Source organism: Equus quagga, chromosome 19 (genome assembly GCF_021613505.1).
Source record: "Equus quagga isolate Etosha38 chromosome 19, UCLA_HA_Equagga_1.0, whole genome shotgun sequence".
NCBI classification, from domain to species: domain Eukaryota; kingdom Metazoa; phylum Chordata; class Mammalia; order Perissodactyla; family Equidae; genus Equus; species Equus quagga.
Window position 1 is genome coordinate 37607685 of NC_060285.1, and position 13852 is coordinate 37621536.

At 36.8% G+C, this 13852-nt stretch overlaps 1 protein-coding gene across 3 annotated transcripts in view; it reads right to left on the reverse strand.

The window, feature by feature from the left end:
- Positions 1-13852, reverse strand: part of ACSS3 (acyl-CoA synthetase short chain family member 3) — a 167700-nt gene that overhangs the window by 18832 nt on the left and 135016 nt on the right. Inside the window, exons 12-15 of one of the 3 annotated variants that reach the window (XR_006886145.1) lie at positions 4688-4769; positions 2417-2539; positions 1660-1741; positions 328-934 (exon numbers count right to left, since the gene is read on the reverse strand). Coding sequence is in view for 2 of the 3 variants with exons in the window: in XM_046646348.1 (XP_046502304.1) it covers positions 1730-1741; positions 2417-2539; positions 4688-4769 (217 nt within the window). In the remaining variant the exon portion in view is untranslated. Of the gene's footprint in view, positions 1-327; positions 1742-2416; positions 2540-4687; positions 4770-13852 lie in introns of those variants that run through there. The other 2 variants (XM_046646348.1, XM_046646347.1) reach the window with 2 other exon arrangements.

Here is a 13852-nt window from a genome sequence, read left to right on the forward strand (position 1 = left end):
CTCTGCTTTGGTGGCCTGGGGTTTACTAGTTCAGATCCTGGACGGGGACCTCCACACTGCTTATTAAGCCATGGTGTGGCAGACATCCACATATAAAGTAAAGAAAGATGGGCACAGATACTAGCTCAGGGCCAATCTTACTCAGCAAAAAGAGGAGGAGAAGTGGCAGATGTTAGCTCAGGGCTAATCTTCCTCAAAAAAATAAAGAAATTAAATACTTAGCTATAAATCTAACAGGTTTCTTCAGAATCTGTATCTAAAAAGCACAAAGAGTTGCTGAAACATCAAAAAAGACCTATGTAAATGGAGAGACATACAAAGTTCATGGATTGGAAGATTTAGTATAATTCAGATATCCATTTTTTCCAAACGAATCTAAAGATTTAACACACTTCCAATCAAAATCCATGCAGGATTTATCACAACTATAGAGAAGCTCATTCTAAAATATATATGGAAAAGTAAAAGACCTAGAACATCCAGAACAATTTTGATAAATAATAACATATGTGGACACTATGCAGCTTTAAGACATTGTAATAAACTAAAGTGTCAAGACAGAATAGTACTGGTGAAAAGATAAACACATAGATCAATGAAACAGAAGAGATACTCTAGAAATAGACCCACTCAATTATTGTCAGCTTACTTTTCACAAAGGTGCAAAGCGAATTCAACAGAAAAAGGCAGTCTTCACAACAATTGATTCTTGGAATAATTGGCATCCATATTAAAAAAATAATAATCCTCACCCTATATCTTGTACCATATACAAAAAAATATTCAAAATGTAAACTTGAGCTGATACAAAATTTAAAACAAAAAACTAAATGTAAAACATAAAAGTATAAAATTCTCAGGTGAAAATAAAGGAGAAACTATTTATGACTTTGCGTTAGGAAAGAGTTCTTAGATACAACACCAAACTCATGATCTGTAAAAGAAAAAAAATGGTGAATTAGACTTCATCACTATGAAAAAGACTTCTACTCTGTGAAGGACACTTTTAAGAGAATAAAAAGATCAGCCACAGACTGGAAGAAAATATTGGCAAATTGCATGTCAGACAAAGGATGTGTATGCAAAATATCTAAAGAATCCTCAAAACTGAACAATAAGAAAACAACCCAATTTTTAAAAAATGGGCAGAAGGTTTTAACAGATATTTTACCAAAGAAGGTATATGGATGGCAAATAAGCATTTGAAATGATGCCCAACATCATTAGTCATCACACAAAAAGCGAATCAAAAGCACAATGAGATCCTATTACACATCTATTAGTACAGTTTAAAGAATAATGACAGTTCCAAGTGTTGATGAGGATGGGAGGAAACAGGAAGCCTCAAACACTGCTGATGGGAACGTAAAAGGGCATGGCCACTCTAAAAAACAGTTTGACAGTTTCTTACAAACCTAAGCATATACACTTATCATATAACTCAGCAAATGCACTGTAGGTATTTATGCTTGAGAAATGAAAACTAATTTTTGCACAAAAACCTGTACTTGAATATATATAACAGCATTATTTATAATTGCCCAAAGCTAGAAACAATCTAAATATCCTTTGAGGAGCGAATGGATTCATAAACTGGTTAGTATTTCCACACAATGTCATATATAAAAGAACAAATTATTGATACACACAATAACTTACATGGATCTTGAATGTATTTTTCTAAATGAAATAACACAGTCTCAGAGGGTCACTTACTGTATTATTCCATTTAAATGACATTCTGGAGAAGGCAAAAACATAGAAATGGAGAAAAATCAGTGGCTATCAGGGGTTAGGGATGGGGAGAGTCAGAATAGAGAGGTGATGTCATGAGGGAATTCTTTGGCAGTGTTGATATTTTCTGTATCCATCTGTGGTGATGATTATAAGAACATATACAAGTATTAAAAACTCATAGTATTGTACAACAAAAAATGGATTTTTCTCTTGGTAAATGTAAAAAACTAAACACATTCTTAAAAACTCTTCTGAGGACTTTGTGTAACTCACATTGGAATAAAATTCTCAGGATTTAAGAGTACAATAAAATGTTTAAATCTCACACCACTTAAAGACTATATGCAAACCTGGGTTACCAAACAGGAGAAAATCAAGAAGCTAGAGGCAATCATGTAACGAGTAACAAAAAGAAATATATATAGGCTCTCCCACAAATAACGAATATATGTAAGTACTTAAAATTCCTCAAAACCACCCAGATATGGTTGGGGGGAGTGTGGAGAATATGAAGACTTACGCGAGAGGAAGTAAAGTGAGAGAGATATTAGAGTAATCTAGCCTCTGCTTCAAAGGAAGGGTATGGTAATTTTCCAGGTAGAAAGACTTCACCTCAATATTCACTTCTGTTCAGCTCTTTCCCTACTACCTGGAAGAGAAGACCAATAGTTCTCAATACCTCTTCAATGGCACCTGCAGAAATCCTGTGACCTGCAACATTTATCACATCGTCAACTCGAGACATAACATATACATAGCCTTCTTCATCCATGTAACCAGCATCCATGGTGTCATAATATCCCTGAAAATAAGAATAAATAATGTCCAATTAGCATGTATTGCTAGATAGTACAATCATTTTTAAGTTTGGTTTAAATGGGATAGAAATGTATTTACGCATTTAACTTTCATAACTAGACTATGGAATTAAATTACTTTTAGTTTTGATAACTTACTAGAATCTCTTTGCTTCTCTAACAGCCAGGAATAAATTAAAGAGTTCTTATATATGTTCAAGTTGAGTGTTTGAACTTAAGAGTTGTAAAGTTTATGAACCCAATTTTTTTTTTAATGGAGACGTAATAGCTTAGTATTTCCCATATACTTTGGTATTGCAAAGTAATTCTTTGACAGATTTCTTCTTTAATTGCATTAATTTTTAAAAGCTTTAAAGCTCCCTAAACATAATTATAAAATAGAGCATTAGTTTATTAACATGAATTTGGATTGTACTCGAGCTTCAGTGAAATATAATTGTACTATGAAATTTAATTTTTAATCAACTCAAAGTAGCAGCACATATTCACTGGTCCAGAAGGCACAATAGAATGAAAAATCAGGAAGAAGAAGAAGTGGAAAGAAAGAAATATTACTTCCCCTAATAATTCTGAGTTATCTTGATACATATGTTTATGAGCATAGGCTTCAGGACAAATCCAGGTGAGTCACTATTTGTGTTTCTTAATCTTTCTGAGACTCAGTATGCCCATCTGTTAAATAGGGTAATGAACTATACCTTATAAGGCTTCAATGAGCGTAAATGGGATGGTGTATATGAATAGGGCAGACCCTGGCACACCATGAGCCCGCAATAATTGGCAGGTCTTTTTGCAATTACTATTGCAGTTCTTATTAGACGGACAGCCTAGAGTCCAGTTAAAGTGCACAGACTCTGGAGCCAGACTATATGGGTTCAAATGTCAGCTCCATCACTTCCAAGCTATGGGCAAATTACTCAACCCTTCTGTGCTGTGATTAAGCACATAGATTAGAAATTTGAGGTCAGGGTAACAAGGCAGGATATAGAGTCGTTCCATATAGTTCAACCATAAACTGGGCTTTGAAGGAGATTTCAATGCAGGTGATCACATCAAAACTACATGCACATACTATTTGCCACTGTCAGGTGGTAATTAATCCTATCAGTACTCTGATGATTGAAGTGTGGTCCATCAGGCAGACAGAATGGGCTGACTGGAGTCAATACACTGACACATCTTCCTGCCAGCGGCCCTCAGGACATGTTTAATCCTGGCTACTGAGGTCATTTAACTCTGAGATCTTTTTCTAAAGGAAGCTATTCTAATTCTGGTCATTTATCTAGTTGATTAGGTTACCTGTCCTTTACTCACAAACAAAAAAGATAAAACGCTAAATACTTAGAATCACTTTTTTAAAATAAAATTCTGATCACTCATTCTTTTTTTACCTAGTGCTTAATGAGGACCAGATATCTCCCTCAGGGAAAGAAACAGAAGTTTCTTTCTGACCTGTATCATCACTAATGTGTTGTTACAAACACAAAACACATGACCGTGGCACAGAGTAACAGGTCAATGACAAAACGGAACAGAGGGAGGCATATGTTCTGTTATCCCGGGCACTGGGGGTTGTGCTTTGAGAACACTGTCCTATCATGTATCTATGGGATGTATAAATGGGATTTTAAAATACAAAGCTCAGGGAACATTCAGGAGAAAACGTCAAAAATAAGTAAAGAAATGGAAAAATACAACTTCTGAGACAGCCAAACGAGTTTTGCTCACGTAACCAGAAGTAGAAGAGATTAAAGGGTCCTAGTGGCAGTGTACAGTTCTGATCAGGTGCTCTCAGTCTGCAGAGGAATCCAATGGAGGAAATAATATCGAAAGCACAAAAATGTTTTAAGTTAACAAAAAATTCCTGATATCAAGGGAACATGGAATTCCAGTAAAATCTGCTAAGAGAATCTGAGAAATTTCTAGGTCCAGAAACTGATAAAAATACATATAAAAATGACTTATTTAGACAATTGTGGTTTAGACATTCTTATCCCTGAGATCTGGAAACTGGTCCAGATAACCCTAAAAAGTTGCTTTGTATCTGTGATTCTAGGAGCAATTTGCTCAACTTAGGCAAGAAAAATAGAGAAGTACTTAAGAAGGTAACAAAAGTATAACAAAGTTCTTACAGGAAATTTTTCAAAGTATAAATGCTTGAATGCTTCCTGATTCTTCCAGAGTCCTGAAAAAGCCCCAGGTGGTAATGGCAACCTTATATAAAAACAGAGCAGTTAGAATTATGATGAAAGTGGTAATAAAGACATATTAATTAGAATTAATAATATTCTAGTGCAATGGATAATTACACTTCAAATCCCACATTGAAATGTAATCCCTAAATCTGCTGGACAGATCATGTCTAACTGAGGCTGAAGTAGTTGACCATGACATTGCACAGTCATTGAGAGATGACTGTAGCTTCTGGAAAGGGCACAAAAGGCACACACATTTGGCATTCAAATAGTTACTAGTAGCAGTCATTGTCTCAATAAGAAACATAACATCTGCAAAAAGGAACCAAAATGCATTACTTTTTGAGAATTACTTATTGAGAACTATCATTCCACCATGGGCAAACAAATTCATTTTTTTTTAAGTACCAAGTTACCAACTGCCACCCTCGCCTGTCTCTGTGTAATGGAATGCTCCAGTTAAACATCCCATGAGCAATCTTGTCTTCGCAATCAGTGCGCCTCCCACTCTGGGAGTTCCCTCTCGCTGCTTCCTCTTCTATTCTTCCTTTTCATGACCATCCCGACGGATGTGACGTCTCACTCGTAGGAACACATGGAGATACTTCAGAACATCGAATATGAGAGAGTCTATATCTCTTCTTTCCAAGAAATTTCCTCTTATATTTCTTTCTTTCCTCCATAGTATGAAACAGGTGTTATACAGATGGCAAGAGCTTAATCTTTATCTATCTCTACCTATCACCTATCTGTCTATCTATCTATCTATCTAATCTATCTCTATATAGATAAATGAATACATTCTCATATCAGTTCCCTGTAGGAAGTGCCACCTAAAGAAAAGAACCACTCAAATTGTTTTCTGGACACAGAAAGCTTTTAGATGCTTTATAGTTTGGAAACTTAGATACTGTAAAACTTAAGGATTTTCAAAAACGCACTCTCCCGTACTCATACAATAAGAATACTAAGTGAAGCAGTGACTTCACAGTGCTGATGCTGAGAAAACTGAAAATGAAGTACACCTGGCTACTACTGCCCACATGAGACAACATCACACACCCTCCACCCCAATATTAGTCTTCAAGGCGCTCAATTATACGCTAACATTCCGTCAGGCAGAAAATACTGGTCCAGGTGGGATCAGCAGCCCAGTTGTGATCGCCCTTTTCCACCATGTCCTGCCTCGTGGGGAGTCCTCTCTCACTAGGTCTTCTTTTTGTAATATTTTTAAATGGAGGAAAAATGCTACCTTAGCATTTCTGCACCTCATATAATTACATAAAATGCATGTGAAAGCATTTTGTAATCTGTAAAAAAACCCACAGAGATGCTTCTATGTTGTCGCTGTCACTATTCTCTTCATCACTGAACCTGGATGAAGGCAGCAGGCTGAAGCAGATAATCCCTTCGGGTCCTTTTAACTGATGTTTCTATGTTAACCTTCCAAATCACCATGCATATAATTTCACTTTATCAGTTTAATTGTTAATATTTTAAAAACTAGTGTAAAAATCTTTATTAATCACTGAAAGAAAATATGAATGTGGCAACCAGTAAAAATCATTCAATTTAGCAGCATTTTCAGGATGTAGAGGATAAAGAGGTGAAGAGAACACTAAGAAGAGATGACCAATCAAAAAAGTCAATATGGGCTAGAATAGATAACACATATCAGTGAAGCTGACTATATGTAAAATAAACAACAATAAACATGCATTCTGCTTGCATATTAAATAAGAAATAATTTTAAGTTGTTCCCAAGAAATATATCATGATATATAGTCCTTTCTATCTTTCATGGTGACAATTTTTAACACATACATGGGTATAAGAAAACATCTCCCTAAAACAAGAAAAATAAAATAATGTGATAATAAACAGCAGCTGACACTCAGGCTGCACTGGGGTCTGAGGCAAATTAGAATGCACATGTCAGGTCTAAGGGGAGCCGCTGTTTCTTAGTCCTACCTGATCGCTGATATACGGAAATGCTGATCCAAACCCTTAAACACACAACATTGTCTGTACTAAGGACTATGCATACAGGAGGACATAATGTCAAACAAGCATCTCTTTCATTTTATCCACCCGAAAACCAAGATTTTGTTCCACCAGCATCCACACACTGCCTCCTCACAGTAAACAGAGATTCTTAAGTGTTTGCAATAATAATCCAACTGAGTTAGTGCTTAGGGTATTGAATGTGAACTGAGTTTTCTGGTGGCCTAGCATAGACCTAATTCAGTGTGTGTACACGGGACCAAGAGTTTAGCATTTTCCAGTAAAAGTGCTACTGGAGAGAAAAGGAACATCTTATGCTTCCCAGAAGTTGGCTAAGTTTGCAATCTATATTCTTAAAGAAGATGCCCTGATGATCTGTGTTTTCTCTTAGTAACAGATAGATTACATTCTTATAATTAATTAAAGTCTAGAGGACTAAAAGTATAGGTAGCCATCCTCCAAAAAAAAAAAAAAAAAACTTTATGGACACAGGCTTTCTCAGCTGTTGCACAAAACTTTAAATATCTGCATAAATTTTCTGAAGAACAGGGACAGTATGCATTTTTATACTATCTCTCATTCGTCTGGGAAAGGTCTGCATCAGTTTGTAAATACCTATAGATCTAGAGAATTAAAAATAACAAGGCTATGATCTGGGAAGAGAGCATGGAATAGGAAGGAGATTCCAAGGACAAGCGCCAGTGTTAAAGAGGGATCAAAGAAAGAAGACCCTCGAACAAAAACAAAAAGAAAACCAGAGAAGTATGAGAACATGGAGTGAGCGTCTGAGGAGCCACCAGAGCAGGGTTTCAATAATGACTGAGTGTTCAACCAGGTCAAATGAAGTGCGAATTTTGTTTGAAGGTGGATTCAACAGAGCTCACAGAACTTAGTAATTTAAATATTTTGAGTATCCTCAGGAGCGCCATTATTGTAGAGTGGAGCAGGCAATAAGGAGTAAAAAGAAGTAAGTCGGTGGAGGCGGTGAGGGTAGACTATACTTTTTAAAAGTTTATGGATGACTGAAAGAAGAGATTTAAGTTAGCAGTTTAATGCAGAGAGGCAGGCTGATTTAGGAGGGGGACAATCTGAGTGGAAGTAGCCAGTGGAGAGAGAATGAAGACAAGAAAGTTAGAGAAGGAAACACTAGAGGAATTACTCGATTGTTCTATTTATTTATTCATTCATTTACACATGCATTACCTCATGCACTTATTTTCTTCATTCAATCAATATTTATTGGGTGCTCGGTATTCTTCAGTCACTGTGTTGGACTCTCATGAGACAAAGATATAAACTATGATCTCAGATGCATGGAGATGCCGGCATGTTGTGTACGACAAGAAATGTAGTACTTTTTAGGATAAGGATAGGGAGAAAGAGTGTTGTGAATTACGTCCATCTCAATAAGTTAATGAAATAACATCAAAATGTAAACATTTAAGATGTCTGTCAAGCTATTTTATAGCAGGTGGTCAAACCCTGTACTGCCAGGAGCTCTTGGAAGGGAAGTTTTTATCCCCAGTTAAGTATGGACTTGCTGGAAATGTCACATGTGTCTGTCCCAAGTCATTTTTGAGATGCCCCCAGAAAACTACTTCGTTAACCCCAAGTCTAAGTGAAGAGCAGGCTGGAACGAAAGATACAAAGTTGCAATCAGTAATTAGTAGGATAAAATAAGGGAACACTCTCTGCTCTTCACTAACAAAGTCTGGTGTCTTTAAAAGTTCAGATCTTCTTATTTGAATATTGAAAAGGGACTCTAAAGAAGGAACCTTGGAAGATGCCATGTAACAGTCCTAAAGAAAAGCAGAAAAGAAGAGAAGTTCCAGAATTGGAAGTATTTGTGATAGTAAACATATCAATGATGTAAAACATGTGAGAAGAGAAGCAATAAACTCCAGACAAAAGTCAGATGTATATGAGCTGGAGCGGAAAATTTTTTGCAGTATTCCAAATTAACACTTTTCTTATCGCTATCTTAATGATTATTCTATATTAAATGCAAGTTTTCCTTCTGCAACAGGGGATGCATTGGGGCTGTTTTTCTGAAGTTATAAAAAAAATACTTTTTTTCTGAAGTTACAATAACATGAAAATGCACTGGAATGGCAGAAGGATGGGAAATTTATGAAAACACTAAGAAATATGCTGGTTAATGTCTCAGTATTCATTCTTCAAATCCAAGGTCAACTGTTACCACCCTGTGATACCCTCCCCTAATCTTCCAAGCAGAGTGACAAGGGGAGTTTTGTTACAAACCATCCAATTGTGAATCCTCTCAGAGAATGTCCTTTCCAAAGAGACCATTCTTAAGGGGGGAGAGGAATAACTGAGGCAGCAGTGACAGCTGTGTGTGTGTGTGTGTGTGTGTGTGTGTGTGATGAGAGGGAAGCATCAGAGTGCTGAGAAGTCCTTCAATAGCTAAGGAAAGAAGGGAATGTCCATCACCACAGAAGGTGACACATTCCTGACCAATCTGAAATGTAAAACTCCTAGATGCCTCCAATCTCAGACAAAGCATGGTCTATACTCACTGCTCCATTAGGAATCCCCAAAGTAACAGAAATAAATTGCAGACAGAATTCCTGTTCCCTAAAGAATTCTGAGATGAGATCCCAACTTTGCACTCCCAGCATTTCTGACTGAATCTTTAGGCTTTACTGGAGATTTTTATATGAAGCTACCTTTTATTTCCCCAGAAGAGATTGATTAGGACGTAATTTCTTTCTCTCTGGGCAGACAAAAGACTGAGTAATAAATGTGAGTTCTAGCTGTGAAGTACGAATGATATTTAGGTTCCTGTGCCTAAAATGAGGATAGTATCCGTCCCACGGCCTACCTTACAGTGTTGTCGTGAGGCTAAGAAAAGATCATACTAAAATCTGTAAATGAGATTTAGAAAGGAATGGAATTATAATTTGTGACGTCCTTGGTTTCACTCAAAGGGTACTGTTGAAAGCTGGCCTGCCGCTCTCCCAAGACGGCAGCACAGTGACTGGCTCACTCCTGCAGGGCTGTAAAGATGTGAGCAAACATCGTGAGGGGCCAAGAGGTCAACATCTGGAGGCTGAGAAATCAGCAGGCACCAGAGGAAAAGCTCCTCAGACAAGGCCACACAGCTCCCTTGCACCCCATCACTGCCTGCAGGGCACAGGCCAGCGGAATACAGCAGGAGGTGGACAAGCCACACTTTCAACAGCGACAATTGGATTTGGTCAGAGAAAAATGTATGCCCAGGAGAGAGGAAGAGCCAGAGACCTATGACTTTAATAACAGGGAGCCCTGTGGTATCCAGGAAAGCAATTGCCGTTGAGATTTTCTTTCGTCCCTGGTCTGTGTTGCCTGGAAATTATCGACTTGTAGTTTTATTTCTGCACTTTGGAGCTCTGTATGCAATTGCAGGAACACCTTCTAACATTCATGAACATTTTGTATTTATAGCAATTCAGATATCATAACTTTCCCATTAAATTAACTGCCTCGAGTAAGTTTCAAAATCAAAGGAATTTTCTAACACTCATGCAGACATGTCGTTTTCTCTTCTACTAGAAAGGTAAATCTTACGAATGCAAGGAATCTATGAAAAGTGCAGGATTCATGCTTATTACATCTGAGGGTCTACAGTAGTTTAGAAATCACTAAGATGTCTACTGTCTAGTTAAGGGAACCCCAAGAGATCAAAGCAGTGATTCTAGAAAGGCTTAACAGAGGAGTTCGAACAACTGAAGTGGATTGAGTTTTTTCATAATTGCCACATCTCACTGTTTCTGGTTTGGAGATGAGTCAGCTTAATATGATAAAAAGAATCATTACATTTAGTATCTTGCAAAGTGTGGAAATCCAATTATAGCTTCAGATTTTAAAGAAACTGCCAGAGAAAGATAGTTTCCAAAGTTATTTACACTACTCACAACAGATTTTATAGTGAAACAAGAAGCTATAGCTGTACTTACAAAAAGCAAACAAATCTGGGATTAAAACAATGAGTCATTATTTTTTTTATTGACTGACTTTAATATAGTTTGAGCCCTACACATTTCAAATATTTCCTGTAGATTTTTCCCTCCATTCTCTTTAATCACTACAAGTATAGTTAGTGAACATAAATAGCATTAGGGAATACTGTACTTTCAAAGAATGTTCAGCTTAATTATTATACAAAATAATAAAAAAAAGCATGGGCATGAATAATTGAGAAAAATGGACTTCCTATTTGGTGGGCAGTCACTTCTAGCGGTTGCTTTTGATGCTAGCTCAGTTCTAAGGCCCTCATGGGCCCTAGTCATTCCTAATACTGGTGGCCTCACCCCATATTCATGCAAAGATAACAAAATATAGCAATATAGCATATAAACTAGAAGTTTTTCTGAAAAAGAAAAGGTTATCATTTTGCTTTGGAAATGATTTGGCAAGAAGCCACACATTTAGTTCCCATTGTTTATTTCTCAGCAATCACTATACATATTCAGTAATCATTCAAAGTGAGAACATGTGACCTAAAAATTGTTTGCAAATGAAATGAAAAATTTATGAAGACTAAATTGACAATGAAGTCATTATGATGTTAAATTTTATAGATATTTAACTAAATATGTATTCATTTTGATTATAAATTTCTCAAATTTTGGGATCAATACTTTTCTGGAAATATAGAATCTCAGATATTTTGTAGACTCTGGACACCATGTGCAATCCCTAATCAAACAGCATTTACAGGGACTGGCCCAGTGGCACGGTGGTTAAGTAGATGTGCTCTACTTTGGCAGCCCGTCATTCACTGGTTCAGATCCCAGGCAGGGACCTATGGTCTGCTTATCAAGCCATACTGTGGTAGGAGTCCCACATATAAAGTAGAGGAAGATGGGAACAGCTGTTAGCTCAGGGCTAATCTTCCTCAAAAAAAAAAAAAATTAAAGTTTTTTAAAAACACCTTTTACAGGCCACCAAGTGTTCTGGGGGCCCATTTAGCTGGTATCTGGAAGGCATCCTGCTTTCAGACCACAAACCTTCTTTAGAATGTGGTCCACATGGAAAGAATGATCATCTCTCAAGTTACACACTATTTTTGTAAAACCACAATAATTTTTATTAAGTCAAGAAGGTGTGCTTCTTCCTTTCCCTTAATTAATTACACGCATATTTATTATGTACTCTTAAAAAGCATCCATTGGCCATTTTCCAATCTGGATGAATGATGCATCCCCTCAAGGCACACAGAACAGCCACGGGCTGACGCAAACAAGTCTTACTGATAGATGTGAAATATGAAAACATCCCACGCATACTGCGGGCGGCCACTGGAGCGCATGAATAATTTTCAGGTCGATGAGTTAGAGCGGAATGGCTGCTGGAGATGCAGGTTTCAATAGGAAACCCTTGCTCTCACAGATAGAACAGAATTCCTAGAATAAGGTTTCGAGACCTGTTCTATTAAAAAAAGGGAGATCATGCTGGTAATTATTTTTCCTGATTATTTCTATCTTACCTTTCAAATACAATTTTTTTCTATATGTCTGTGTGTATATATATATATACACATATATACATATATATACATACATATACATGCATACACACACACACACACACAATATTTTCAAATACCTAGTTTCGCTATTAAGGGAGGAATCAAAGTCCATCGAATGCCATAATATAGTGTATCTTCAAATAATTTATAATGAAATTGATTCCCAGATCTGTACAATAAAATCCCCTATTTAGGAATATGGGGGAAGAAAGTCATTCTGAGCTGGTGACAATCTAAACCACAGAATGCATTAAGGCAATAGTTGTATGATTTTCAAGTACTTGGGGTAACAATAATTGCTACCAAGAGAAAATTATAGTTTATGTGGGCTATTGCCATGTTTTATTATTTCTAAACAGATACGAGGCAAAGCCAGCAATAATCAGAGTGACAGGACTCAGGAAGGTTTTTAAACTGTACTGGGATAAAACGCCTCCTCTGGGATCTCGCAAGAGTTGCTTTATGAAAGAGACGGCTCACTTATAGTTAGGAGGTTATATAAAAATGTATGCTGCAGGAGTGCTTTGAAAAGCTTCAAAAACCATGCGCTTCCCTAAGCAAGCTAAACACCCATCCACAGTCTTGTCCGGATTATTGATTTCTTTAGCAGGTCCTCCCCTACCCCCACCATTTTCCCCCTAACTGGGCAAATTTTAACCAGCTCTATGTTAATATGGATTGTGATCAGAAAAATATGAATACAAATGATATACTCAATATTAAAAGTTTCCATCTTGCCAGCAAGATGTCTTAAAATTTGAACAAAAAAATTGATATAGTGCTTACATGTTTACTCATAACATAAGAATCTGTGAAGAATTGTATCACAGTATTTATCTCCTCTATTAGCTTTTTGTAAGTTAAAGTATCCCTAACTGAAAAAAAATCTATTCTTTTTTTTTTTTTTGAGGAGGAGGATTAGCCCTGAGCTAACTGCTGCCAATCCTCCTCTTTTTGCTGAGGAAGACTGGCCCTGAGCTAACATCTGTGCCCATCTTCCTCTACTTTATATGTGAGACATCTGCCACCACATGGCTTGCCAAGTGGTGCCATGTCTGCACCGGGGATCCGAACTGGTGAACTCTGGGCCCCTGAAGTGGAACATGCACACTTAACTGCTGCGTCACTGGGCCAGCCCCCTATCTTTTTTTAAATTACTGTTTTTCATTTAATTTTCACGGAATTTAAAATGTTTTACTAACCTGAGACAAACTTATACCAATCTGAGAATGCCAAGTAATGAGTTCTTTTAAATAAATAGGAAAACAAAATTTGACACATAATGTTCTTTATTTACAGCAACTCATTCTGATGAATTCTACTACTTACACTGTATCAGTAAGGATGCTAATATCATGCTAATCAGAGGAGCTAAGGCAACCTGGATTGTTAAAATGTCATACACTGTGTGTCTCCCAAATTAATCAACTTCCATTTCGGCTTCCACCAGAATAGCAATTATAAATTATTGATTTAATCAAAGCAAACTTAAATATTTTTACTTCAAATTTTAGCACTTTGGCTTATCAAATGATCAATGATGAAAAATGTTAGCAGGGAACTGTGGT